This window comes from Cebus imitator, unplaced genomic scaffold (assembly GCF_001604975.1).
Source record: "Cebus imitator isolate Cc_AM_T3 unplaced genomic scaffold, Cebus_imitator-1.0 Scaffold556, whole genome shotgun sequence".
NCBI classification, from domain to species: domain Eukaryota; kingdom Metazoa; phylum Chordata; class Mammalia; order Primates; family Cebidae; genus Cebus; species Cebus imitator.
The window spans coordinates 857,832-885,784 of record NW_016107871.1 but is presented as its reverse complement, the minus strand read 5'-3'; the positions used below and the strand labels follow the sequence as shown (position 1 = coordinate 885,784).

At 40.6% G+C, this 27,953-nt stretch overlaps 1 protein-coding gene and 1 long non-coding RNA gene across 25 annotated transcripts in view; both read right to left on the bottom strand.

The window, feature by feature from the left end:
• Nucleotides 1-27,953, bottom strand: part of MAGI1 (membrane associated guanylate kinase, WW and PDZ domain containing 1) — a 678,927-nt gene that overhangs the window by 42,756 nt on the left and 608,218 nt on the right. For all 24 annotated transcript variants that reach the window (XM_037733929.1, XM_037733931.1, XM_037733932.1 and 21 more), the window contains one exon: nucleotides 5,408-5,439. In XM_037733929.1, coding sequence (XP_037589857.1) covers nucleotides 5,408-5,439 — 32 coding nt within the window. The remainder of the gene's footprint in view (nucleotides 1-5,407; nucleotides 5,440-27,953) is intronic.
• LOC119469052 lies at nucleotides 18,255-24,408 on the bottom strand. Its single transcript, XR_005197871.1, has 5 exons — nucleotides 24,389-24,408; nucleotides 22,683-22,687; nucleotides 22,618-22,623; nucleotides 22,544-22,557; nucleotides 18,255-18,395 (listed from the first exon to the last, which is right to left on the bottom strand). It is a non-coding gene; the product is annotated as an uncharacterized LOC119469052 (long non-coding RNA).

The following is a 27,953-nucleotide window of genomic DNA, read 5'->3' as shown; positions in this document are numbered from 1 at the left end:
GGGGCGCAGAGGAGGAGGGAGTTGAAGAGGATCACCAAAAAAAGGAGAGCTTAGAAACAAGAATATCCACCCACCACATCTCTAGTTTGAGTAACTGGTTGAGAAGGGGTGCCATATATTAAGATAGGAATTTCCAATGCTAACTGTTGTCACTATGCTGATATTTTTGAGCAATAGTCTTATTTCTGAGTCTTAATTCCTAGCCAACTAGGAATAAGCAAATGGGCTCAATTTAAAAAATTCCATAAAGGTCCTTGGTCACATGTTGGCTATGAACCTGTATCACAATACCTTTTAAACTAAAACTGTACCAACCTCTCTGAAATGAATGATTCCCTTACTTAATGTCAAGCCAGGGAAATTGGGAAGACATAATGGTTTTTGTAAATGGAAATGGGAAAAAAATCAACTCATCAGTATTTCCCAGAATGATTTTGAAATGTAGGTACTTATAAAGTGAACTGAAAATATTTGCTTGGAAGAGCAAATGAATACAGACAGCACTTAGGAGCTTAAATGATGAAAAGAATTCATGTGGCTTAAAAATGACAAATCGATCCATTTTAAAGCAAAATTATTTACAGTTCACTTATTTGCCAAGAGTGAAGGCTACTGCAGCGATTTACATGGACAACAGGAAAAACTCCAAGTGCTGATGAGGTATTAAGCCAATGTCATTAAAGGTTGTATGAAAATCAGACACTCAAATCCAAGCCAATGCAGAGAATAGTCCTTTTCGTTTGTTTCTTTTATCATTTATGGGTCTAAGTCAAACAATTTCTTCCAAAAAGTTGGGTGAGAGGAGTTAATAGAGAAGAAAAGGCAGGAACTGACTGGATATGAAAATGGATTCTGGTTCACTCTGCATGTTTTAAAGGAATGTAATGCAATGGCAAAGTTCATCTTCCAGGGCCCCAAAAGGCGGAGAATGGGAGTTGCCATGGGAAGTGAGAGGTAAGGAGACTAACTTAAGTGATCCTATTCCTTCACCCATCTTCTACTCTCACTGCTTCTTCTTGCAGGCTGTAGAAGCTTTGATGGGATCAATCATCATGCTGGCTGTCGTACAAGTGGCATCAGGGAAAAGGAAGACAGATGCCACACAACTGGGTGAGTCTGAGAAAGAGGCAGGGTACATAAAACTGAATGATCTAGGCCAGGGTCACTCAGTGTGCACATTATCTAAGAGGAGTCTCTCCTCACATCTCTTAATGGCTTGTCTTCAGTAATTTCCTTTAGCATCTCTTGCAGGAGAAAGGCACAGAAAGGATAGTGGGGAAAAAAGACTATCACTATGGCTACGCTTCAGGCAGCTTGCTCTGTCTGCTGTAAAGAGACTGCCTCTTCAGCGTGGATTGGCACTGGATGCTTTGCCCACCATCCAGGGTCCTCTCTATATAAAAGTTTTGTAGATTTTTTTTTTTTTTTTTTTTTTGTGCCTCAGCCTCCCGTGTAGCTGGGGTTACAGGTGTGCACCACCATACCCGGCTAATTTTTTTTTTTTTTTTTTTTTAGTAAACAGGAAAATCTTGTCTCTTTAGTGAATATGACACATTTTCTTGCAACTGACAATAATAGCTAAGTAAAGAATGTGGTTTCCTATGTTGCCTAGGCTGCTGGGAAACTCCAAAGTACTCCACAGCTCAATCACAGCACTTATTCAATTGTGGGTGTTGGCACTGTATGGTGACTTACAGGTTATTATAATTAAGAGCAGAATGATTACATTACATGTGTACTTGGTTCCATGTTATATTTCTGCTTTATTAATGCTCATCACACTTTAATCTGCATGAGCTGAGGAACTTTGTAGATCTGACTGTTGATGTGGTTATTGTTCTCCTTCCCCATTTCCATGAGGGCAGGGATGCTTTCTGATTAATTCTTACCGAATATTGGTACTGGGCCTGGCACACAGAAAACAATAAATACTTATTGATGAAATGACTGCATAAACATTTTGGAAATTTGTGACAATGAATCTTTTTTTTGCAAGTAGCAATCAATAAATGGTTTGTTGGCAAACTGCAAGAAGAGAGGTGCCATGGTCTTATTTATTATATCCAGTGCCTCACACCACACCTGACATTTAATGGGTTCTAAATACTAGTTTGCTGAACAATGGATGAATGAATGGATGAAAGATGAATGTGTAGGTGGAGGAATAGAGGGATAAATGGAAGATGATAGCTAGGTGCAGTGGCGCATGCCTGTAATCCCAGCACGTTGGAAGGCCAAGACAGGAGGAGCACTTGAGATTAGCCTTGGCAAGATGGTAAGACCCCTGACTCTACAAAAAAATATATAAAAGTTAGCCAGGCATGGTGGTGCCTACCTATAATCCCAGCTACTTGGAAGGCTAAGGCGAGAGACTGCTTGAGCCAGGAGTTTGAGGCTGTAGTTAGATATGACTGTGCCACTGCACTCCAGCCTAGATGACAAAGTGTGACCCCATCTCAAAAAAGAGGGGGGCAGCTGAAGGGAGAATAGTTGGGAAATGAATTCATAGGAAAGCAGGTGGATACTGACTTAAAATTTAGGGTTTGGTGTGATATTTAGAGTTTTAAATTCTCACACACAAGATCCTTGCAGGTGATTTAGACTGAGTCTCAGTTAAATGAGTTTTCAGTCAGGATGATTAAGTTGGGCTACAGAATCAGCTTCCCAGAGAGGTCTAAAACCTGACAGAAAATATGTCTTATTTTTGTCTCTGCTATTTGGCAGAAAAATCCCTGATATTATTAAAGTCCAGGTATTAAATTAATAAAATTTTATTAAGATACTGCCATTGTCCCCAGTGAGTATATAAACCACAATTTCAACATTTAAACTAAATCTTGCAGGTGAAATTGCTTATTAAGAGTAAGCTACAGGGACTATCCAGGAGAAGAAACAAGATAAAAAAAGATAAGTCCTTCCGTTCTAATAAAAACCCAACTACTTAATTATTGAAAACCTTTTTTTTTTTTTTTTTTTAAAAAAAGGGGGGGGCGGAGGATGAGGGCAAAAAGAAGCTGCCAGTCACATTAGCAAGCCAACATTGTCAGGAGCCTCTAATAAAATAAACAAAACAACAATACAATTGTCCTGGGTTAAGACCACTGTGCACATATGCAGAGAGCTATTGCCAAATCTAAATGAGTCACAGCAAGGCACAATCAGTGTGCTTTTAATTATGCATCCTGCCTAATTTACCTTATCTGTCATTACCTGAATGGCTTTCCAGTACCAGGACATCCAGCTTCCCCCTGAATTCCCTCTTGACCCCACCAGAAAAATCCCACAATCATCTGTCTCCCTGGCAGGACATCATCAACATTCAAACTGGGAAAGGGAAACTGCTTTCAACCCACCTGTACAGAACTCTCACTGATCACAGATGTTAGCAGCGCTTTATATCCAACAACAGACCTTGGCCGACAGCTCTCAAATTTTGTACAGCAGCTGCCAGTGTGTGCCAGCAATGCTGTGAAAACCCTCATCCCTATCCTCGCACAGAAATCAGGTAAGGACAAGCCCCAAGCTGGGGGCTTATTCTTTCCTAACCCAGCAACACATCACTCTCTTAGCCTGTGGTAATTAAGAGCCAGCAGACTATGGGCAAAGCAGTTGAGAGCTTCTTTCTTAGGAATACAGCCCGAGTAATTGGCTTGCTGCTTGCTAATGACATGGCTTCTGCAAAAATTAACTGTCATAGGGAATTCTCTTAACTGACTTGGCGAATGCAGGTTCAATAACTGTTTGATAGGCTTTGAGTTCACCAGGTAATTCCAAAACACTTGGGGGAAGAAGAAACGCAAATGAATTACACAAATCCTTTTGCACACTAAATTTAAATGGAATGCAAAATGGAAAAGAACACCTTGCTACACCTGATGTCATGCTACCTGTGCAAAACTGTTTCCCTCAGCACACTCCTGGTTAAGACTCCACACCATGTGAAGTGTGTAAAATAAGCCCATGTATCAACATAGCATGGCTGGGGTGGGGAAGAAAAAAGGATGGTTCATGCTAACTCAAGCTTATGAGACATATCTTCTGGATTTCCTTCCATTTTTCTGAAGGTGGATGGGTTACTGGCTATGACCCAGGGATGGAGAGACACACATGCGCACATGCACACACTTTGGCATCTCTGTGGTTCCAGTGTGGGCACCAACGAGCACTTTTCTGCCTGGACATTAACACAAACTGACAAGGAAACCAGCCCTGAAGTCAATGTTCCAATCACCGCGGCACTATGCCATCGGAATCACATCAATTATTGCTGCTTTTTCTTCTTTGGAGAACTTAGGAGTAAGGTTTAAAAATGCAGGAAGCTCCCTCTCTCATCTCCTTAATAAACTTCTGCCTCGTGCTGCCAGGCTTGGAGACAGGTGGAAAGAATTCAGCTGCAGCGCCATAAGCTGCAAAGTTTTAAAGGTTCTCCCTCCCTGGATGGCAGGAGGCTATAAATTTTCCTACCCCCAAATCTTCTAAACCACCTGGAAACATCCCTCTTTATCCTAATAGTAATGAATTGGGAAGCCCCTTCCACCCAGATCAATTTCACAGGCATTGGAGTTCCAGATTTTGAGTTAAGCAGCATTTAATTTGTCATTAGTGCCCCTGGAGCAGAAACCCATACCACCAAGCAGAACACAATAGCCTCTAAGCTATTAGCTAACGTGTCAACTAGGTAATGCATCTTCAGGAAAACCAGATTAGAAAGGACAGCAAAACATTGATTTTTCTTTTCTTTTCTTTTTTTTTTTTTTTTTAAAGAATCCTATACCTGCAGCATAATGCTGCCAAAGCTGGCAAAACAACAAAGGACATTCCACAGCAAGGAAATGTCTTATTCTCAGTGCTGGGGCAGTGAACATTGTTCCATCTGAGCATGGTCATATATATGGGGCAGAGCAATTCTTCCTTAAACCTACAGGCTTTTTATTTTGTAAATAATTCATCCTCCAGTGCCTAAGAAAGCTGAGGGAGAGAATGGGTAGACATGTGAACAGCTGGGAACACCAGTTGAGAGCAATGCTACTCACGGAGCAGGTGGAGCTTTCTCTTTTTCTCTCCTTCCAAATGAAACAATAGCATTTGTATCAAGTTAAAACGGCTAAGAAACTCATCCCTTTGAAGGAAAGTGTGGATGTATTTGTATAGAGAAGATTCCAAACATCCATTCTTTATCCTGGCTCCTGCAGCCTGCCCACAAATCACTATACAGTTAAAGACAAGCCCAAATACCTTCTATAACAAACAGATTCCCAGAACTTAAGAAAATGAGCCCCGGCTCCTGTCACCATCCACTCTAAAACACATTTAGTGAAGTGAAGCCACACAGCGTACCCCTCCTACCTCCAGCCCCCCACCACCCACCCCAGCCCCAACAAGCACCAAGTAACTGACAAGTCCTTACCGACTTTGGGCTCTTCTTGGGAACTGGCAGTCCTGGAAAAAATGCAACAAGGAGGGGAGGGGGGAAGAAATCATTAGCATACAAATATTACCTTTTCCTTAAAGAACAATCCCCAGGTGTTCCATGGCAACCTAGCCATCTGCAGAGTTATGTCAGATTTCTCCCCAGCATCGGAGTTACCAGGCTGTTCATATCGAATCAAAGCAGAGGGAGGAGGAGAGCGAGAGGCAGGAGATCTATCTGCATTAGCTATGCTGACTTGTACTGCAGCAGCCTGGAGGCTGGGAAAAGAAATTCACAGACCTCAGCGGCCTGGGAAATTGAACACTTGGACAGAATCTCAAATGCTCTTCTGGATTAAGAGAGACTTAACTTACAATTAAGTCCGGGATATTTCCTTTCCACACGATCCACTTGTCAATTGAAACGGACCAATCAGGACAGAGGAAAGGGTATATATTTAGTTTCAAAGGAGTACATGGTTAAAATTAAAAATTTTTTTTGGTCTTTTCTTTTTTTTCCCTCTGCCTTACAGGAGAGGAAATGCTTTCTTTATTTGGATGAGCTCAATACCAAAACAAAGACGGATGCTCTTTTGCCAACACAGAATGCTAACAAATGAACACAAATCCAAGTTGGTCTAGGGTCCTCTCTGGATCATCAGCACATGTCTGTCTCGATGTCTGCCAGCCATCCAAGCAACCTCCTACTCACAGCTTGCTGGAAAGGACTGGGAGCTGGACTAGCCCCTCAAAAAAAAAAGCATGTCGAAAAAGAAAAAATGCACAAAGCTGAAAGAAAAAGATAGTAACGGAGAAAGAAAGGTAAAAGTGGTCATTGAATCTAGCTGGCTCTTCCAAAACCCTGTCCTTAGTGGGAAGGCTGGAGCTGGAAGGGACAAGTGATCTCCTCAATTCTAGGGAAGTCAGCAATTAGGGGCAGACTTATGGGAAATCTACCACCAGGGAAGGGTGCGAAAGACAGGCGAGAAAGGAAAATAAAGTATATACTGGTGTTCCAAAAGTAATCATTTTGGCAAGCTGCTGCCTTTTTTAATTTTTTTCTTTGGCAGGAGTTAGAATGCAAAATGCAGATTCTACCTGTATAAAGCACACAAGATATGCTTGGGATCCGGTGATGCTGTACTGGAGATTTCAACCTGTTTTTGAAAGTGATTCCTAGGGAGTATGATAATTTCAACTCTTTTGGAAGTGACTTGTCAAACCATGAGCCATGCTAAGGTCGGCGCAAGCAGTATGAGGCAAGGTGAGGCAAGTGGGTGAGTGAAGAGAAAGCAGCCCAGATAAGCCTGCTAATTTACCCACTCAAAGTGAAGCATGATGAAGATTACTCTTCCTGGGAGGCATGGGGGCACTCTCTGGTAAGGTTCCTCTCATCACCAAAATGAGGTCACCATGGAAGTGAGGCTCCCAGACCTCAGAGGGCATAAAGCACAGTTGGTAACTTGTCAGAAATGCAGCAGCCCAGGTCCCACCCTTGGGGGCCAAGAAATCTGTAGTATTAACAAAAATTCCAGGAGATTCTGATACAGAGAATCCAAGGACCGTATTTAAGAACACTCTGATATAGTAGAGTATTACTCTTTCAAGTCAGGCAAATTCAGATAAGCATCCATTAGCAAGGTGCTTTGGGGCCCTCTCTGTCTCAGTTTCTCCATTTATGAAGTGAAAAAGAGTAAGACTCACTTCACAACATTATTAAAATAATGAAACAAGAGAAAATGTACAAGAGCCTCCTACCTGGCACAGAAGAGTTACTCAAATGTCTACACCTTTCACCTTCATTGGCCTAATTTACATCATTCAGAAAGGAAATGGTTATGGTTATCTTGCTCTAGTAACTAGAGAAAAATCATCTGCTAAGCATATTAAAATATAAAAAAGGTTGTAGGAGAAATATTTTACCTATGGATACAAGTAACTGTGCTGAACAATTTTGATACGTCTTTACTTTTTAAAATAACGATCAGGTGTTTTTCTTGGCTCATTAATATGACTCCCTTAAGAAATTTTATTGGGTTATATTAGTGTGGGTCACTGTATAAACTTCAAAATTATATAAGATGACATCTTTAAATTCATATTTTCTCCTAATTCAGAGAGACCTTCTTAGTTAATTGGAATCAGCAAGGTTTCACTATAATTATCTTTTACTACCCTTGACTCTACCTAGGATCCCAGTGACCTCCATGAAAATTTGGAAAGAATCCCTGACTAGGTAAGCAGAGTCAGGGAAAATGGTTTCAATCTACACTCTGCTAATCATTTGTAAGATTCTGGCCGATCTTCAAATCCCTTCAAGAGCTTTGTATATAAAATAAGGGGCGTTTTTCATTCTCTCTTGATGCACATTCAAAGGTGCATTCACAACAATGTTCAGTGAAGCATTGTTGGTAGAAAGGAAAACTGGAAGCAACTGGAAGTTCTAAAAACCTGTGGGGTAGTCAACCTATAAAGCTAGGTTAAAAGCAATGAGCTATCTCTACAGGTAACAACAGAGACAGTCTTTAAAACACAATGTTCAGTACAATGGCACGCTGCAGAATGGCAGGCACAGCAGGAGACGGGTGTTCCACACACTCAAACACATGCATAGCTTTTCCCTTTCATGAACGTCCATGTCAAATGGATAACGGGGATATGTCCAATAGGGTAAGGAGGGGCAAGGATCAGAGGGACTCATTGAAGGAGACTTTAGCCTTATTTAGAATTTTTTTTTAAGAACAGCATTTTCACTTATCACTGAGGCAATAAAATATTAATTAATGACCCCTTCACTGTTAACTGCACAAAACCAACCAGTCGAAAGGATATGGGGGTAACCAATAGTATATGTTTCCTCTGAGGAAGCAGTCCATGGAATATTCCGGAAGATCCCAGTTCAACTGACACAACAAACTGTATATTATAACAAATAAAAAAATCTTTAATTTAAAGAGGCATTTATTCCTCTTTGCTGGCTAGTTGCTGAAAACCTTCATTTTAAAAAGCCACACCTTTTACAGGAGCCCCAAAGTGGATTATGACCACAAATTAATATTTAAATAGTCAAAATCAAGAGACTCCCCTTGATTGCTTTTTAAAAAAGAAAAACTCAAAGATTTGTTTTAGGCCCATATGGTCATTAAATCTTAAAATCTAATAAATATGAATGCTGGAAAAACCTTATTACAATTTATAATTTATTTTAGCCCAAACGATTCAGATGGATTGAAAAACAGCTGGGAGGCCTAACAGAAAAGACTCAAAAGGTCACTGCTTGACATGACAGAATGCTCTAAGACCTAGAAATCAAAGGAAAGCAGATAGCCTGTGTGTAACTGGTTAACTGCAGACATGTCCCTACCAGCCAGGCTATGGGAGGCAACATCATCCCACACTTCATGACATTCCAGTGGTTTTCCTCAGACAAGCAAACACTTTGTATGCCTTGTGGCAGCAGGAAGTTTGTGTTCTACAAATCATGTCACATATTACATATAAGGCATATGGGTAGAAATGGCACCTGTCTTAATGGGCTTGTCTGGTCCATTCAGGGTAAGGAAGGGGAGGTTTCAGAAGAAACAGAAGAAAGAATTTATGGATAGCAGCATCTGCTCTTAGGGCCTTAAAAGGCAGCAAATGTTACTTCTAAGGGATCCTGGAAAAGTTTCACATGGAAGCGTACGTTCAAAGTGCAATCTGCAAGAGCAAGAAAAACTTGGGACCTGAATATCTAAAGTACCCTATTAAAATGGTGTCCCTTTGGAGAAAACAAATGGCAAATTTTTGCTAGTGACTGGGACCTGACCAACTAATGTAAAAAGGAGAAATCTGTTTTCCTGTAAATATCAAGGCCATGAACTATAACTAAATGGCAGAATGTCACACTTGGTGAAATTTTATAATGCCTGTACAGAAATAATTTATATGAAAAAATTAAAGCTATAACAGAATAAACACCATTTGCAAAGAAAGGTTAGAAGGTTATGCGCGAAAACAGTATTTTCTTTGGCTCATGGGATTATACGTGGCTTTATCACCTATTTTTAGTATCTTTATACCAAGAAAAGCTTTATTGATTTATAAATACACACATACATATCCACAGATACCACAATAAACAAACTTCTCTACCAGTTTTTAAAGAAGACAAATGCAGCATGTTTCAGAACATTTTGTTGTGTTTTAAAATCTCTAGAGAATCACTGACCTCTATATCCTCCAAGAATTGCTTACTTTTCCCCAAAATGAATGCATACATATAGATTTTTTGTTTGTTTGTTTCTTTGTTTGTTTTTTTAAGATGGACTCTCACTGTATCACCAGGCTGGAGTGCAGTGGAGCAATCTCGCCTCACTACAACCTCCACCTCCCAGGTTCAAGCAATTCTCCTGCCTCAGTCTCCTGAGTAGCTGGGACTATAGGCGCATGCCACCATGCCTGGCTACTTTTTGTATTTTTAGTACAGACAGGGTTTCACCATGTTCAGGCTGGTCTTGAACTCCTGAATTGTGATCCACCCACCTTGGCCTCCCAAAGTGCAGGGATTACAGGTGTGAGCCACCGTACCCGGCCACATATAGTTTTATTAAAGAACCTTAGTAGATTAGGACTTGTGCTTGTCCTAGTGATTAAATGGAAATATGGAAGAAGTAGGAGAGCTCAGCTGGGCTGTCAGGGAAACCAAGCAGAAGCCAAGCATTGCCATTTCAGCACTGAGACAAACAAAACCTGAGTTGCTGGGGAAGAGAATGCACCTTTCTGGACTTAATTTCCTCCATGTTTAAAGGAAGTGGGAATGCCAACCAACTTCACTAACAAAAGGAATCAAGAAAAACTGCACAAAGCGTTTTGAAAGGGTGAATCCTAAAGTGTCTGTCACATACAAAGTGGATCTACAAATAAGAAAAATGTACTATTTATGTCATCAACTTATATTTTTTCATTGTGATATTCATTCCCCTCTGCATTTGGGTCTCCAGACTTCAGCATTTTTGTGGAAACATTTTGCTTTCCTCCTAAGCATTCCAACAAATGCTGTGTCACTAATCCACTTGTCACTGAACACATGGAATTCTTTACAGCTTTGCAAGGCAAGTGTTGCAATAAAAACTGTTCTGGAGCTGGATTAGGTAATACAGTGTGCAAGGGGCAGGAAACTGTGTGTGTGTGAGTGTGTATGTGTGTGTACCGTTATAGGTCTCTCTATATGTATTATATGTATATACATACACACATATATGTATATATATATGTCTATCTAGGGGTAGAAAGAGAGAGAGAAGGTATGGGGGGAGAGAGAGAGAGAGTAGTAGCTACAGAGGGAGTAATCAGGGACCACTGAAAGTCACTAAAAGAAAATGACTGTGAGGTCTTGGTCAGGGGCTGGTCTTAGATACCACAAAAGATAAAAGTACTTCTAAGCACAATCTCAGAGCCCATTAGCCTTCTCTGTTATTCTAAAACCTATCAATGCATAATTCTAAATGTAGGACCTTAAAGTTGCAGTTAATTTTAACTCAGCAAACTCATCATTAGGAGTTTGTACTAAGGAAATAATGAGTCTTGCAAAAATTCCTATTAAAATGGTCGACACAGCATTATTTTAAGAAGATAAACAAGGGAAACAGGATGGGCACAGTGGCTCACACTTGTAATCTCAGCATTTTGGGAGGGTAAGGCAAGTGGATCACCTGAGGTCAGGAGTCTGAGACCAGCCTGGCCAACATGGTGAAACCCCATCTCTACTAAAAATACAAAAAATAACGAGGTATGGTGGCAGGCTCCTGTGATCCCAGCTACGGGGGAGGCTGAGACAGGAGAATCACTTGAACCTGGGAGGCGGAGGCTGCAATGAGCTGAGATCACGCCATTGCAGTCCAGCCTGGGGAAGAGAGAGCGAGACTCTGTCTCAAAACAAAACAAACAAACCAACAAAAAAGGGAAACAGTCTGAACTTCCAAGAGCAGAAGACTGAGTAAAGAGACATATCACTAAGATGAAAAATTATGAAACCATTAAAAATGAGCACAACAAAGAATATTCAGTGATTGGGGAAAATAGTAATGATAAAAGACATGAAAAGCAGGGTAAAAACTGTGCATAAAATACATAAATTCATTGTTAAAAAGTGGATATACATATATATTCACACATATCAGACACCCAAAGACTAAAGGAAATATATTAAAACATTTTTTTCTAAACATTAGGATTAATAAGTAATTCATATTCTTGTTTTCAGTATTTTCAAAGTTTTCTGGATTTTACATATAATGTGGCAATAATCATCAACAGGATCAGTATTGCAGCCAGTAGTTAGCACGCCTGGACGATGGCACTTACTGGCCTTAGTGCAGTGCCAGATTAAAAAAACAACTGGAGTTTGTTCTAGCTCTCCTTTGACTCAATGACTGGCTGCCATTCCTACTCAAGGGTTTATGCTCCTAAATTACTGGTCATGGCCTTGATTGGAAAATGTGATAGAAAGCTGGTACAGCTTCTCTCAAGCAAAGCTGCACATGATTTTGCATATAATTTCAGGGAGTCTTTGAAATTTTCACTAGTGACCCTGAGAAACCCACTTTACTGGGGCCTGTGGTCCTTAAGTTAAATCATCCTTGTCCAAGTACATGGCTATAGCATTAGAAGCAATTCCTAGGGTGAGATTTACTTTAGTTAAGGCTTTATTTTCAGTAAGAGTGGCATATAAATAGAGGGGACAATGAGAAGGATCAAACAGAAAAGTAAGCATTGCTTACTTTTCCTTCTTTCTGGGAAATATCTAAAAGATACATCTGAAAAAAAATTATGAGGAGATGAACTGTATTAAAGTACACAAGTAATTTTTATCAAAATTGCTGCTCCCTGGAAAAAGGAAGGTACCTCCTAGACCATCCTTTTATTTGTTGGGGGTAGTATAGTGATGAGTCAAAACAGTAAAAGATTATTGAGGCAAAGACACAGTGGGGCACAGGAAAGATGAATTGAGAACAATCTGAGACTTCCCCAGCCAATCAGAATTGACGGTTATTTGACTGCAATCCAGTGGTTCTAAACAATGAACATCAGTGGCCAGCAACCCTTGTAAAAAAAAAAAAAATCCATCTGCATAATTTCCTGCCAACCAGTCTTTTCTTTGTCTAATGCAGAATATATAAGCCATGAAATAAATTGAAACTGCTCTTTCTGTACCAATAAAATGCTAAGAACAGTCCAGAAAACAGGAAAAGGTACACTCAGCCTTCACAGTTACCACTGGAGGCAGGAAGGAAAACAGGGAAAATTCACTCATTCATATAACCAAAGTGTATTGACAGCCTAGAAACAGTCATGAAATAAAGCAAGGAGCAAGACCTACAGGGTCCTGCTTTCACATTCTGTGGCGAGACAGAATAAACAACTTAGCAAATAATTTCAGAGTGATAATTTCTGTGATGAAAATGAAGCAGGATAATGGAACAAGCTGTGCCAGGGATGCACAGCTACTTTATCTTGGGTAATCATGCAAGACTTTCTTGAAGAGAGAGTATTTGAGCTAAGACTTGAAATATGAGAAGGAACCAGTCATGTGACAATTAATTCATACAAGATTTATGGAGCTCTGCCATATGCCTAGTAAGGCATTACTATGAGATAAAAGTAATCAGACATGGCCCCTGCCCTGGAGGAGCTCATAGTCTATTTTCAAAGAGACAACGCAAAGCAACAGTTTTATAATTCACAGTGGTTAAATGTGTTATATGCCAGGACAGAAAGAAGCACTGTTACTTTTAGGAATACAGAGAAAAGAAATCTCATCCGATATGAAGAATGGGGCAGAGGGAGGAGCTGAAGTGAAGAATGGCTAGCATTTAATCATGGGGTGGGGGAGTGGGTAGGAAACACATGCAATGATTGATGCTTGAGTGAATAATAGGGATATTTTTTGTTGTTGCTGTTTTATTTTAGCTAAGTCAGTGTACCAGCATAAACTCAAGGCCAACCTGAAACCAGAGTACACTTTCACTGAAGGACTTTATAAACACTACGTATCACAAAATTGAATCCCTAAAAAGACATGAAGAAATGATCCTAGTTTGGACATGTTTGATTTTGATTTTTTTTTCTCCTTCTTCTTGGTAAATACCATCATAACTCCTTAGTGTAATTTTTTAATGCAAATATGATACCAGCTGCCAAGAACCTAAGTATCAGACCCAATGTCTCCAAAAAGATGAAGACATTCTTTCCTTTGGGGACTTAATAATGGTCATTATGGAGCATTTTTACCATCATAATTTAGAGAGATGTTTGGACTTCAGATGTCTGAAATAAGTAGCTCCCAAGGCAGTGTCAGCTGGCATCTTCTGAAGATTAAGAACATAGTCGTACTGGTTTTATAGCTATGGAGAAGTCTGCTTCAATTACACAGTACACATTGTCTAATAAATATGTCCCAGGAGAAATAAATGGCTTGCAAAGCTGATGATTGCTGATGGCTTACAGAGCCTTTCACCTCAAAGTAACAAGCCTTGAACTGGCACAGGTAAGAAGAAGACCCAAAGTCATCAATACCTTCGGCTGCTCAAAGACCTGGGTAAGACGGATGAATTGTCTTCATGCAATTCCTGAGAAATAAATCGTCACTCCAGAAAAGGTGTCATTGAAATGACATGGATGATTCTATTGCTGCTGCTCTCAAAAACAAGTGAAGTACACCTAAAGAGCTGAAAATTGAGTGCAAAAATAACTAAATATTGAGAGCCTGTCTTTGACATAAATTGATTCTTCATACCTGCTCTCTAAGTACTCATATCTTCTCATTTTGCAGATGAGAAAACCAAGTCACAAATGGTCAAGTAACACGGCCAATGTCACCCAGTCAGTTGAATAGCTGGGGATACTTGGTCTAAAGCCAAGCCCGTGCTTTTAAATACTAAACTCTCATTCAAAGGTTTCCTAATTATTTTGGTTTAGAGCCTACTATGATGAGATTAATCTGAAAGCCATTCATACATACCAAATGCATTCACAGAAAATTTTTATTACAGCTTTATGAAGTACATGAACCTACCACTGGCAACTGGTAGGTCAATAGGTCAAGGTATCTGGGACTCATAATTGTGACCTGCATTTGGGAAGATAGTTCTTTTCTACAGATAGCAGAGGAGTCTATGCACAATCAATTTCTTAACACATCCCTGATATTTTCCTCCAAGTCTCAGTACCTAAATCATTGATCACTCAAGGCTATACATGCTAAAAATATAAGATCAGTCTCTAATTTGGGACAATGAAGCATATCTTTAAAGGTGCTCAGCTAAGAGGTTGGCTGGCCACCAGACTTTGTGAAATTCCGTTTCAAAGTGGGCAGGAGCTTTTTCTAGCTTGCAAATGTTTCCTGACACTACCTGATAACAATATTTCTTTCTTTTTTTAAAAAAATAGGCTTACAGAAAAGATATGGAATGAGTCAGAAGTATAGTGAATTATGGCATCTTTTCTCCAGAAGGGAAAGAAAAAGAACCGTCAACTTAACCACTAATTTGTCAAGATGCACCTACCATGAAGTCAATCTTTCTACCCTAGGGAATATTCCTACCAAGATCTACTTTTTAAGGGTAGAATTAAGCTATTTTCTCATATGGTTCTAGGAAAGCTCTCTATGTAGTTTAAAAATATTTGTAATTGTGGTATTCAGAAGTCAGGTCTTGTCTTCATCTAAAAATGCTTCTACCTCTAAGAAGACTCCTTAACTACCATACCAACAACTTTTCTACTACCTGTATTTCAAATTTGAATTGCTTTTTATGCAAATGCTCAAGAGTTGACTCTGTAACCCATTCCTCTTAATAACAGTTCATCCACAGAGGTCTCCCTAAGACAGGTGAAACTATGGTAGCCTGGTAGCCCCATGCAGTTCCTACAAATTTGGAAAGTGTGATTTTTAACTACATAGGATGTACGGGGGGATTATGAAACAATAGCTCAAAATAGCTCACCGAAAGAAAAAACTGATAAGGATTCCTTTTCTGGGTTAGAAAAACAGGATGTGGTGTGGGCCCTTATTCTAAGGTCACCGACCCCAAAGGGAAACCTATCACTGTAATTGGTGCTGAAAAGCTTATAGGTTAAAAAATGCTGGGGCCCTTTTCTTATGCGTTACTGACTTTTAGGTTGTTTCTTATTCTGACTGCTTATTTTTAGCAATGTAAGTTAGGCTCCAGACCAAGATATAAACACAGAATAATATCCTGGCTTTTAACCTTATAGGACACCAAACCCCTAAAACATAAGATCCTGCCTGAGGCTTCTTTTCCTCTCTCCCACCACATCCATTTCCAAATACATTCTGAGTCCATCCAAGTTCATCTCCACTGTCACTGCCTTCTCTTGCCTAGATGACCACATGAGTCCAGAAACCCATCTCTGCTTCATCGTTTATCCTCTTTATTATCCGTACAGAGGCCAGAGCAACTTTATGCAGCAGAAATCAGACTGTACAGTGTCCTGGCTCCATGTCCCTATGGCTTCCCAACACCGTTTCAATGAAAGACAAATTCTTTGTTCAGTGTCCCACTAAGCCCTCCTAGATGTGATCTTTCCTATGCCTTTCATTTTAATTCCTCTTCCTGGACACATACTCCAGCCAGGCTGGCATCCTCCACTGCTGAAATACTTCCTTGCAATTCTCTGGGCATTTTCTCTGGCTGCTCCCTCTGCCTGGAACTCTATGCCTGCAGATCTATGTGTGGGTGGCTTCTGCCTGTCACTCAGGACCCTCCTCAAAGATCACTTCTTCAGAGAGCCAACCAGGGATCCAGGCAGGCTCCCAGCAGATCTGAAGTGGCCCTTTTCTGACCCACTTTATTCACACAGCCCAGTTTCTTTGTTTTCATTGAGCCTATCACTCTAAAGTTACCTTGTTTGCTTGTCTATTATTTATATTGTTTATTGTTTACTTATTTTTGTCTCTATTTTGGGGACCCAGTCTATTTTATCGGTCTGTCCCTAGAACAGTATCTGGTCACCAGTTCAATAAATACCTGTATCTCTCAAATAAATGTGTGAATGTGCAGGGCTCATGAAATGAGTTTATACCTTGAAAGCTGCAGGAAGAGCTGATGAAGCAAAGGGGAGGAGATGCTTGGCCTTTCTTTTTATCGCCATGATGGCTGCAGTGACTATTTAACAGCTCTTGATCCTTGGTCTGTTCCTTGATTTATTGGTGAGCTGCCAGGTTCGGCTCAACTCACAGCTGCCTCACTCAGCACAGAGAACAAGGTTCTGCTGTGCCACCTTGTGTCCTGACTTCCCATCACAACAGATGAGCTTTCCTCTCAGAATAAACTGAAAGCTCAGAAGGAAACACCAAACCCTATAAGATCCCCACCCCAGCAAATGGGTATGTTCTCAAGGATTCTTTGAGATCTAAATCTTCAGGTAAGGATAGCTTCATATCCTTACTTACTAAAGCAAATTTATATTTTACTGGGTTCAGTGCCTCTTAATGCCTCACCCTTCCCTACAAAAAGCAAATACATGCAGATGAAAAAAAAAAATCTCAGGTCCTTTTCTTAGGGCAAATACACGAGTCTCTTGAGCAGTTTCAACAGACTGATGTGATGATCACTTTTTTGTCACAAGATACTTCTGCAAAATAGGGAAATTTTCCAGCTTTCTCTGGAAAGGTATATATTATTTGGCAATTTCAATTAGCTTTATTACCAAACTGCTTAATTGCAACAGAGGCCATGCCTGGTACCATATCAAGCTTTACTCTAATATTTTAAATTTAAGAAATCATATAAGCCTCAGAAAACATAGGTCATGGTTATAATAGCACAGTGATCAGGCTTCAAGTTCTGCATTATTCAAAGTGTCTGCAAGTCAGACCTAAAGAAGCCATTTAGTGAGGGGTCAGGATCTTCCAAAGAGCAAGGACATACAGTGAGCAGCACCATTCATCTCCCATGGAGATATTAAATGTCTTCAAAAATCCTCTTGCTGAAACAGTATCTGAACTGGTCTAAGTGATTATGTGACTTAGAAGGAAAAACGCTGTTTCCTTGACTATGACAATTTCTAATGAATTGCTGCCCAATATAGCTATGAGGGGCAGGAGACACTTGGGCTTTGTTCAGCTATTTCAGGTTTCAGTGAGGCAATGCTCACTGTACCAATTGGTTTGCCTAAAGGCTGAGTACAGGAATCAGTTTCACCCACATACACCCCAACCCACACACCATCCCAGTCAGGGCGAGCCTCAATTAGAGGTAACTTTTATAGGTCAAGTACGTTGGAGATACAGGAAAATGCAAGAACTGTGAGGCCCTTTAATGAAATGCTTTAGCTGAGAACAAGATGTATAACAGAGCATTGCATTTATGGCAGGGAAGAGTAAGTAAAATGGAAATGAAATACATGCTGACCCAGTAAGCATTTAAGTCAACAAGTTTCTCACTGTGGAAAATAAATGCTAAATCCTTTTGCTTTCTCTCTTGTCTGATTCTGGCTGTTTCCTATTGTTTATTTGTTTTTTGGTAAATGAAGCTCTAATCAGGCTTAGCGTCAATGCAGATGGTGATCTTAATGCAAGCAAACACAACTTGAAATGAATTCTTTAAAGCTGTCATAAAGTTTCTGAGACTGCTTTCTACATACAAGAAACCAGCCATGGATGTTTTGGGGCGCTCCTGACAACACGGAATGTGCTCAGTTCATACAATTTTTGTCTTTCCTTTGGATTTCACTTCTCTGGGTTACTCCAATAACTTATATAGAACAAAAGAGCTTCATAAAAGGGTGTGACCATAAATGTTGTATTACATGAGTGACAAATGTAACCCTGGCCTTGAATGCGAACTCTTTCTTCTTGAATGAAGAGATGGGGGAAGCAATGATAAAACAAAGAGGGGAGCTCCCATTGCTCTCCCTGAGGTTTGGATGCCAGAGCCCCACTCATGCATTACTTCAGCGGCTCTGTTTTTGTGTCCTGTTCTGTTCTGTTCTCAACCTCCTGTGGGCCTTTCCCTAGAGCAGTGATTCCTAGACTTTACATTTCATAAGCCAGCAGATTTTGACAACATAGAACTGAGCAATGGATCCTAAGTTGCCAATTCTTTCTTCTGCAAACTAAGAACTAAGAATATTAAAAAGGAAGAGATAAATGACAACAATCTTTTCATAAGAAAAATAAAAGAGGAAGAACATTACCTATAAAAGAGAACCTTTCATATTGGACAGTCTTCACTTTGTGAAACACCTACTACTCCATCCTGGTTTTTCTCATTTGTTTACTGAAAAAACATGTTGTCACAGACCAAAAGGAATACATCTCCTACCACCTGCCCTCTCCAGGCTCTTCCTTTTCACCTTCCCTAATCTCTTCTCTACTCCAGACAACTAAGTCAAAGGCTGAAAACAGTAGGTCTGCTTCGGCCTCTCTTCCACCTCTTCTTCCTGAAACCCAATTCAATGTGACAGAGCAAGGGGTCAGAAAATAAGAAACTCTCCATCAGACAAGGCAGCACTGAAGGTGTGACAAGACCTCGTCTTATTCCATCCTCATGACAGTGCTGAGAAGGGTGCAGTTCTACCCATACTTCAGATGATAATCTGGAGGCCCACAGACATAGCCCAGGGCTGGCTCAGGCTGCACTGCTGGCTGATAGCAGAAATTGTGCTGGGGGATCCTCACAGCTGGCTACACTGCCACTCCATTACTGAGTAGATGTAGAGGCAACACTAAGAAGAAGTGAGGAATTCTCCAACAAAATTTCTTCTATCCACATTCAACAAAAAATAACCCAGAAGTGGATTTCATTTGTATACAAAAAACAGAACACAGCATTTATAACAAGCAAAAGCAAATGGGTATTGAAGAGGGTAAAGCAGTGGTTCTCAAGCACATCTAATTTTGCTCCTTAATGGACATTTGGTCTTATCTGAAGACATTATTGGTTGTTAAAACTCAGGGGAGGGGGCTGCTGCCGGCAACTAGTGCCAGGTTTTAAAACAGCCTTCTCTTCCTCCTTCAGTTGCCAAAGTCTAAGTGAAAGTTGCTTTGCAGATGCAGACAAACTACATAAACATAGAATCCCATTAATTCAGGGGCAGTGCTGTTATTTTTTCGATGCGATCATCTGCTACTTTGGTAAGTGGTATCTATGGCAAAAGTAACTACAGAGAATCTAAGTCATTTTTAAATTTAGAAACAACAAAAATATGTAAGATGCATGCAGACCTAATTCCAACTACCTCCAAGTGATTTTTAAAAACTGATTTGTGTTTATGAAACTATAAGAAAGCTTTTTAAAACACAGCTCTTAACACAGGTTCATCATGCCAAGACCCCCTTTGCACGCTAACTGCAGAAATAAAAGCCTAATTAAAAACTCAGGTTGCTGAATGGGTAGAATTGATAGCCACTGCTAGGGAAAGAAATCAAAGTCCCGCCATCACAAAGTCATAATTGGTCCACGTTGCAGCTTACTAGTTATTTTGACTGCTACTCTATGATACAGTGTAAAAGGACCTTTAAACCACCTGGCCTCAAAAACAAAGATCACAAAAAGGGTATATTAGAATTTTTCATGACAAAGGTGATACACTAAATGAGATTTCTAGAAAAAGATTAGGCATGAGACAATGGGGAAGCTATGATTAACCACACTGTATTTTAGATGTTTCCTTCATGGCACTTCTCTATAATGAGAAAATAGCACAATGCTAAAGTTTGTTGAATGAATGGATGACTGAATGACACTTATTGCATATGGTGAGGAACCAAAAACATTGAGAACATTAGAAATGCCAAAAGAAACACTATTAAAAAGAGTCTGAAATAAGCCCAGGTAACAACTTGGCACATAAAAAAGGGCATTTTTTCCATGTTGCCAATGGCAATGTTTTACTCCTAAGGGCCCATGCTATTTTTGAAGACATTAAGATTCTCCACCAAGATGTTTAAACCAAAAAGGACTGTGTTCACAAATAGGGGACATGATTAATATTTAAACAGAAATACAAAAAAAAATGGAAATACCAGGTAAGGTAAATGTTGGCAAACATTTTTAACTTTACAGGTGACACTGCAAAGATAGACTCAGTAAGCCCCATGGCAAACACTTCCCTCCAGATGGTGGTAAAGAACGTGTGATTTCATTTGAGGGAAATGAAGGAAGATGGGAACGTTTTACACAAGGTAAACTCTCTGCCTCAGATCGGTTTTGAAATGCTCAGAGCTGAAAACGTTTCTAATAGAAGCAGGATGATACCACTTGCAATAAAGAGAAGTTCAACAAAGTGAGGCTACAAAACTGATATAAGTGAGGCGGTGGGGGAGGGGGCGGGGAGACAACACACACTGGAGCCTGTCGGAGGGCGGCAGGTGTAGTGAGAGCATCAGGAAGAATAGCTAATGGATCCTGGGCTTTATACCTGGGTGATGGGATGATCTGTAGCAAACCACTATGGCATATGTTTACCTATGTAATGAACCGGCACATCCTGCACATGTACTCCTGAACTTAAAGGTTGGGAAAAGAAACATATAAGGGAAGGAAGACTCTGTCATAATAATATTCCTCATAGCAAAGACTTTTCAAATGGGAAACATCATCTAAAGTTGCTGACAATTAGTACGTTAATTTTCACACGGAACCAAAGGAAGGGTAGGAAACAAACTCTAAAGTTAGAGGGAAAATGTCTGATAGCTGTTTTTTTAAAGCATAAATTAAATCAAAAAGAAAAAAAAAGTTGCCAGTTACTGGGATTTTGAGATGATGGTGAAAAGAAATTCCTAGGAAATGGATCCACAACAGGCCTGCGCATTCAAGCATGATAGCCTTGCCTTTCTTGGTGTCTTTATGTATGCTATCTTTGGGTCTTAAACTCAGTTGCCCTGTGGGCCACAGGCACATAGCGGGCAAGATTAAAGACAGATTTAAGAAATAGTAGGCCAGGGAGAAACTGGAATTGTGGGTTCCAGCTAAATGCATTTGGGTTTGAAAATATTTTTTGTAAAGATTGATAAAAAATACATGAGTGGGTCATGTCAAATACTGCACATGGACAAGCTGGTAACTTTAAATCCTTCCCAGATTTCAAAGCACTGCTTTAGTCCAGACATTCTTAGCAGAGGGCAATTTTGCCCCTCAGGGGACAACTTCAATGTCTGGAGATGTTTTTGACTGTCACCATTAGAGAAAGGGGCAGGTATGTGACCAGTCTCAGTAGAGACCAGGGATGCTGTTAAAGATCCTGCAATTCACAGGAGGGATTCCTACAACAAATAACTGTCTGGCCCAAAATAACAAAATATAGAGGCTGGGGCACTCTGCTCCAGTTCAAGTGGACTCTGTTGTCCGTCCCCTGCCCCCTACCTCTTATCCAAATATGTACAGCACAGACTCAGACTATATGTTACTGCTGGTAAAGCTCACTTGTTAGTCTTGCCTCCATAACTAGACTGTGAGTACTATTTTCTCCTTATTTCAGAGCTGTGTGAAAATAATATCCTCAATTCTTCATGAAGAACAAGAATAGGTCAAATGGAAAGAGGCTTGTCACTATTATTATTGGGACTATGAAATTAAATAGTTATTTCTCAACTAAATAGAAATTTCAATAATTTACTTTTAGGGGCAAAAAGAATGATCAAATCTCATTCCACTGTCTGCACAATTTACACAGACTGACCCAACACCTACCCCTTCTCGCCTATGTTGCATCCCATCTTCTTCCCCTTCTTAATGACTTCACGCCTGCAAAGAGGGAGGGCAATGAATCCTCCTTTCTCCTCCAATCATTTCTTTCTCCCTGTCTTTTGAGTCATCCCTATCCTTACACAAGAACGCTATGGTATCTCCCATCTTCAAAAAAAAAAAAAAAAAACAAAGCCCAAAGCCCTCTCCTTTGACGCCACATCCCTTTCCAGTACTTGTTCCACTTCAGAGCCGATCTTCTTGAACAGCTTGCCCCAATCCCTATCTCACCTCCTCCCCTCTCCAGCCTCTCCAGGCTGATTGCATTCACAGCCAACACTTCATGGGTCCTGCTGTCAGGGGACGCCATGCCACGGGCAGCATTTTTGCCCCTGCAGGGCTCCAGCTCTTGACCCACCAGTGCTGCTAGAATCTCGTTGCAATACTGTCTTCTGTTGGGCTGTGTGACACGGCTCTTTCCTGTTCTTTTGCGTATCTGCACTGGTGGTTCCATCTTTACTGGGGTCTCCTCCTCAGTCTGACCCTTGAATGGAAATGTCCCTCAGGGTTCTTTCTGTCTTGCACTTTTTCTCTCTCCTTCCTGCTCTTTCCCTCAGTAATCTCATCAGCCCCATGGCTCTAAATACCCTCTGAGTCTGTCTTTTACAAACTTACATGACTATGGTCCACAATGGGAAATACATTTATTTATTTATTTAGAGACAGAGTTTCACTCTTTCACCCAGGCTGGAGTGCAGTGGCATGATCTCAGCTCACTCCAACCTCCACGTTCCGGTTTCAAGTGATTCTCCTGCTTCAGCCTCCTGAGTAGCTGGGATTACAGGCACCTGCCACCACACCCGACTAATTTTTGTATTTTTAGTAGAGATGGGGTTTCACCATGTTGGCCAGGCTCTTCTTGAACTCCTGACCCTGTGACCCGCCCATCTCTGCCTCCCAAAGCACTGGGATTATAGGTGTGAGCCACCATGCCTGGTCAAGAGAATACATTTTATAACACATTCACACAAGCACACACATACACACACACGCGCGCACACACACACACACACACACACGAATGTGTTACAAATTGTATTTCCCATTTTATAAAACACTGTGTGTGTGTGTGTGTGTGTGCGTGTGTGTGTGCGTGTATGCATGTGTGGGTGTACACACAAAGTAAGTGTTTCATAAAAAAAGGACTTATCTTTAGTGAGTGTGATATACTCTGATATTTTCTATTTCACTTCGAAGAAAAACACTGGGTATAGCCCAATACAGTGATTTCACAGCCGACTAATAGGTCACAGCCCACCGTTTGTAGAATTCATTGAAACAATGATGGCCCATAAATGTATATTTCTCCTGACCTAACCTCACAACCACCAAACCCCAGATCCCAGACAACTGCCCTCATTTCTGTTTCATTTGAATGTCAAATGGGCTTTCACAATTAATATGTGTGAGAAGAAACCCTTGATTTTACAGCTCAAGTCCTACCTGGTTCTACCCTAGGATCCACATCTTAGCAAAGATTCCGCCAAGGTAAAAAATTCTGGGGTCATTTGGCTCCCTCCCTTTTCCTTTCCTTCAGTTGGGGTTGGCAAACATAGCCCATAGGCCACATACAGTTTTCTTGGAACACAACCAGCCCATTCCTTTACATATCACCCGATACAAGGGCAGAGTGGAGTAGTGGGGACAGAGACTGTAGGGCCCACAAAGCCTAACATGTTGACCCTTTGGATCTTTACAGAAAAAGTGTGTCCCGCCCTCCCCCATTCTGCAGTCAACCTATGGAGTCCTGCTGACCATTCTTTAGGTGTTCCAAGTCCCCCACTGCTGTGATCCACTGTCTGCCCTGTAGCCCAAGCTGCTGACACTCTTGCTTGAACTTCTGCAAAAGCCCTCATGGGTCTCCCCTTGCACTCCTGCTCCCCTAAAATATATTCTTCACATATATGCCAGAGGGACTATCCGAACATGTTACTGAGAGCCTGTCCCTTTACCATGTGAATCTGGACTTCACACTGCAAATGGAATTCGAACTCCAGGTCCTGGCTTCTAGTCTCTGACCAGCCAACCCAATCTCCCGTTCCCCTTTCTCCAGGCACACAGATCTCCACTCCAATTCTTTCTTGGGGTCTTTGTACTAATTGCCCCTTCTGCTGAAATACTGTTACCTTCTCTGTAGACACTCAAGTTTCACCTCTATTCCAGAAGAGCCCCCTCACCACTGGGCCTGCCGCACCTGTTCACTTTACCTGGTCCAGTATGCTTCACAGCACTTTTCTTTGGCTGACAAGATCTTGTTCATTTGTTTATTTTTGCCCTTTCTCACATTCCCCTAGAATAAAAGCCTCATGAAATCAGGAGCCTGTTTGTTTCATTTGCAGATGATGCTGCCCTATTCCCAGTGCTTAGACAGTGACAAGCACATGATGTTAATGAATTTGTCCCCCCAAAAGAGACAACAAAGCAACTTCTTTATATTCAAATTCAGCACTTAAATAAAAGCACAGAATAATAATTCTACAGCATGCCAGCCAAGGGAATGAAATTCTACCACTCTTCCAGAAAGGGGAAGGGATGCCACCACACCTTAATGAGAATTATAAATCACACATGAACACATTTGTAATAAATAATGCATATAAGTAAGTAACTCAATGCATTAAGTTTACCTTCAAGGAGAATGAGACATTGCCTTGTAGAACAAAAAGTAAAAGTTTTAGCTGTGCCAACCACTTTGCATTATGAATATAACAGAAATATAACTGAAATCATCCCATAAAGTCTGAGTTGCATACAAATGTTAAATAAGTAAAGCTTACTTAAGTTTAAAAACCATAAGATCAAAAATCCATAAAGAAACCAGAGTTCCTAAAGATGTGAAAGTGAGGGATAATTTTTATGTATTACATAATGAAAGAATCAAAATAGAAACCTTTTTACATTTATCTCATCTCTTGCTATAAGTCTTTTCAAATATAAATGTGACCTATCAGTCTACAAAGAATTCTCAAATAAAATCCTTGATAACTTTAAACCATGGCAATAAATCAAAATAGTAACTTAAAACTGCATTGTAAAAAAGGCCAGAAGGCTCCTTTAATACCAAATTGGAATGCCATCCTGTTTAGCATGGTGAAAGTGCCAGGAAATTTGCTAATTTTAACTTGAACAACTCTTAACATCTATGAAGATGTTAGGCAGCATGTTGGATGTGACAAGAGAACTCAACTTACAAAATTATTAGAAAATAGAAGTGCCACAGATAAGTAGTGAGTGAGGTCAATTAGTTTGAGGTAATGAATCAATGAATCAGATAAACACACCAAGGAGACTTCAAAGTCTTCCTTTTAAAATAGACTTCTGACAAATTATAACTTGCTGATAGCTCACATGACAGATTATACATATTTGATATGTAATAATTTTAGTTGAGTTTTTCCTATGTTTTGAAGTTTCTCCCATTTTTTGGATTAAAGGTACTTTATGAAATAATTTAATTTAAGCTCCTCAAATAACATCAGTCTAATATAAAAGCTGAGCTGCTTCCCGGCCAGGTGGAGGTCCTGTAATCTGCTTATAAACTTGATGACACCATGCCAGAATTGAGAAATTGGAGACTGCCTCCAAGCACTTATACTTTACAAGTCTTAAATCTTCTGAGTCCTTGCATTCCCTAACATCCAGTTAACACATATGAAGAACTCGGAGCAGTGACTAAACATGGAAATAATGTAATAAACAGGACCTATGTTTATTACTACCTGCATAAAAAGAAATCTATTAACCATGAAGGTGCCTTCAGTTCCACATTTTTTTTCTATTCAAATGTATAAAAACAAAAGAAAGGGTAAAAGAAAGGATATTCAGTCTCTCACTTCCAAGAGTGAAATACTTAAAAGCTCTAGAACTGTGCTGTATAACAGCCTTCCTGAAATGGTGGAAATGTTCCCTACCTACACTGTCTAGTACAGTAGCCACTCGCCACATGTGGCTATTGAGCTCTTGAAGTGTGGCCAGATGGAATGAGAAACTGAAATTTAAATCTTATGTACTTTTAATCGTGAGATAGTGGCTACTTTACAAGATGCAGAAGAACAGGCTTTGGAGCCAACATGATTCACTGGCATGAAGCTCCCATATCTTGGCCTATGGACACAATAAACAATGCATCTACTAGTTGTTTAGGGTGGCCTGTGAACAGAGCACACAGCTATTGCAAGCAAACAGATGTGGGTTCAGAGTCAGGCTGTTACCTTTTAGCTGTGTGACTAGGGAGTGGTCAGTCTCCTGCTGCCCATTTCCTCAGCTATCAGGATAATGCTCACATCTCAGAAAGTTCTCTGGGGGATTGCACTTAGGAAAACAAAGGGGCTGGCATTAACTCATCTTTTCATTCAATGCAGATGATTTTCTGAATACCTATAATGGGCTAGGCACCGTTTTAGGCAGCAGGGATAAAGTGGTGATTGCAACCAAGTCCCTTCTCTCATGGGGATCACAGGTAGGTATAGTACATAAGAAAGATCACGAGAGCAGACGATAATCGTAGGAGATGCTGCTTGATTTATGAGGAATGGTTAGAGCAGACTTCTCAGATGAAAGGGAATGAAATAACCTCTGAGCCACGGTCTGAAGGATGTGAGTGAAGAGGTCCTGTGGCTACCTGGGAGAAGCAAAATACACACAGGGGGAGAAGTAAGTGCTAGGGCCCTGACACAGGGCTTTGGAGTTCACGCTTAATGATGGGAAGCTATTCTGACATGAGGCTGCCTTGATCCAATGTAGTTTAAAGCATTGTAGCTGGGGGGTGAATTGGAGGAAGCACTGAGACCTGTTGCGAGGCCACTGCAAGGCCAGGTGCCCTACGATGGGTGGTAGAGGCCAGGGAAGGGGTGAGATGTAAACCAAGTCTGAGTACACTCAGAAGGAAGAACTGGCAGTATTTGCTGATGGGAACATATAAGACTCCAACATTATTAAGATATCACTCTAAACACAACCTGAATTCCCATTTCTGGGGCCCTACAGCTCAGTTTCAGACATTGTGGCAGTCAAGCATTTAAGCAGTACAATGTACAATTCATTCTCTAGTCCAAGACCAGAGGGCAAAGAGCAGAAGTACCTGATCACCTGGGTTTAACTCTCTGTGCATGCCTCACTGTGGTTCTAATTATATTGGTTTTGTATCATTTCAGGAACACATGCACGCACGCACACACACACACACACACACACGTGCACACACACATACAGAACTAATGCTAACGATGCACTTAGATTATGAGATTAGACACTGCTTTCTGTTTGGATTGATGATGAATTAAGAACTAAACATCATCAGTAAATTTTGATAAGAATTTAGAGACAGGGTCGGGCGCAGTGGCTCATGCCTATAATCCCAGCACTTTGGGAGGCCGAGACGGGTGGATCATGAGGTCAAGAGATCGAAACCATCCTGGTCAACATGGTGAAACCCTGTCTCTACTAAAAATACAAAAATTAGCTGGGCATGGTGGCGCACGCCTGTAGTCCCAGCTACTCGGGAGGCTGAGGCAGGAGAATTGCTTGAACCCAGGAGACGGAGGTTGTGGTGAGCCGAGATCGCGCCATTGCACTCGAGCCTGGGTAACAAGAGCAAAACTCCATCTCAAAAAAAAAAAAAAAAAAAAAGAATTTACAGACATCACTTTGCCCACAGACTTCATACTTTATTCATTTCTTTACGCATAAGAGACAGTCTTCAACAGTTATGGCACTGGAGCAATTTCTTGCCTGTAAAGCAGGAGGCTCTTTAGTAGAGTGGTTAAGAACTGCCTGGAGCCAGAATTTCTAGGTTCC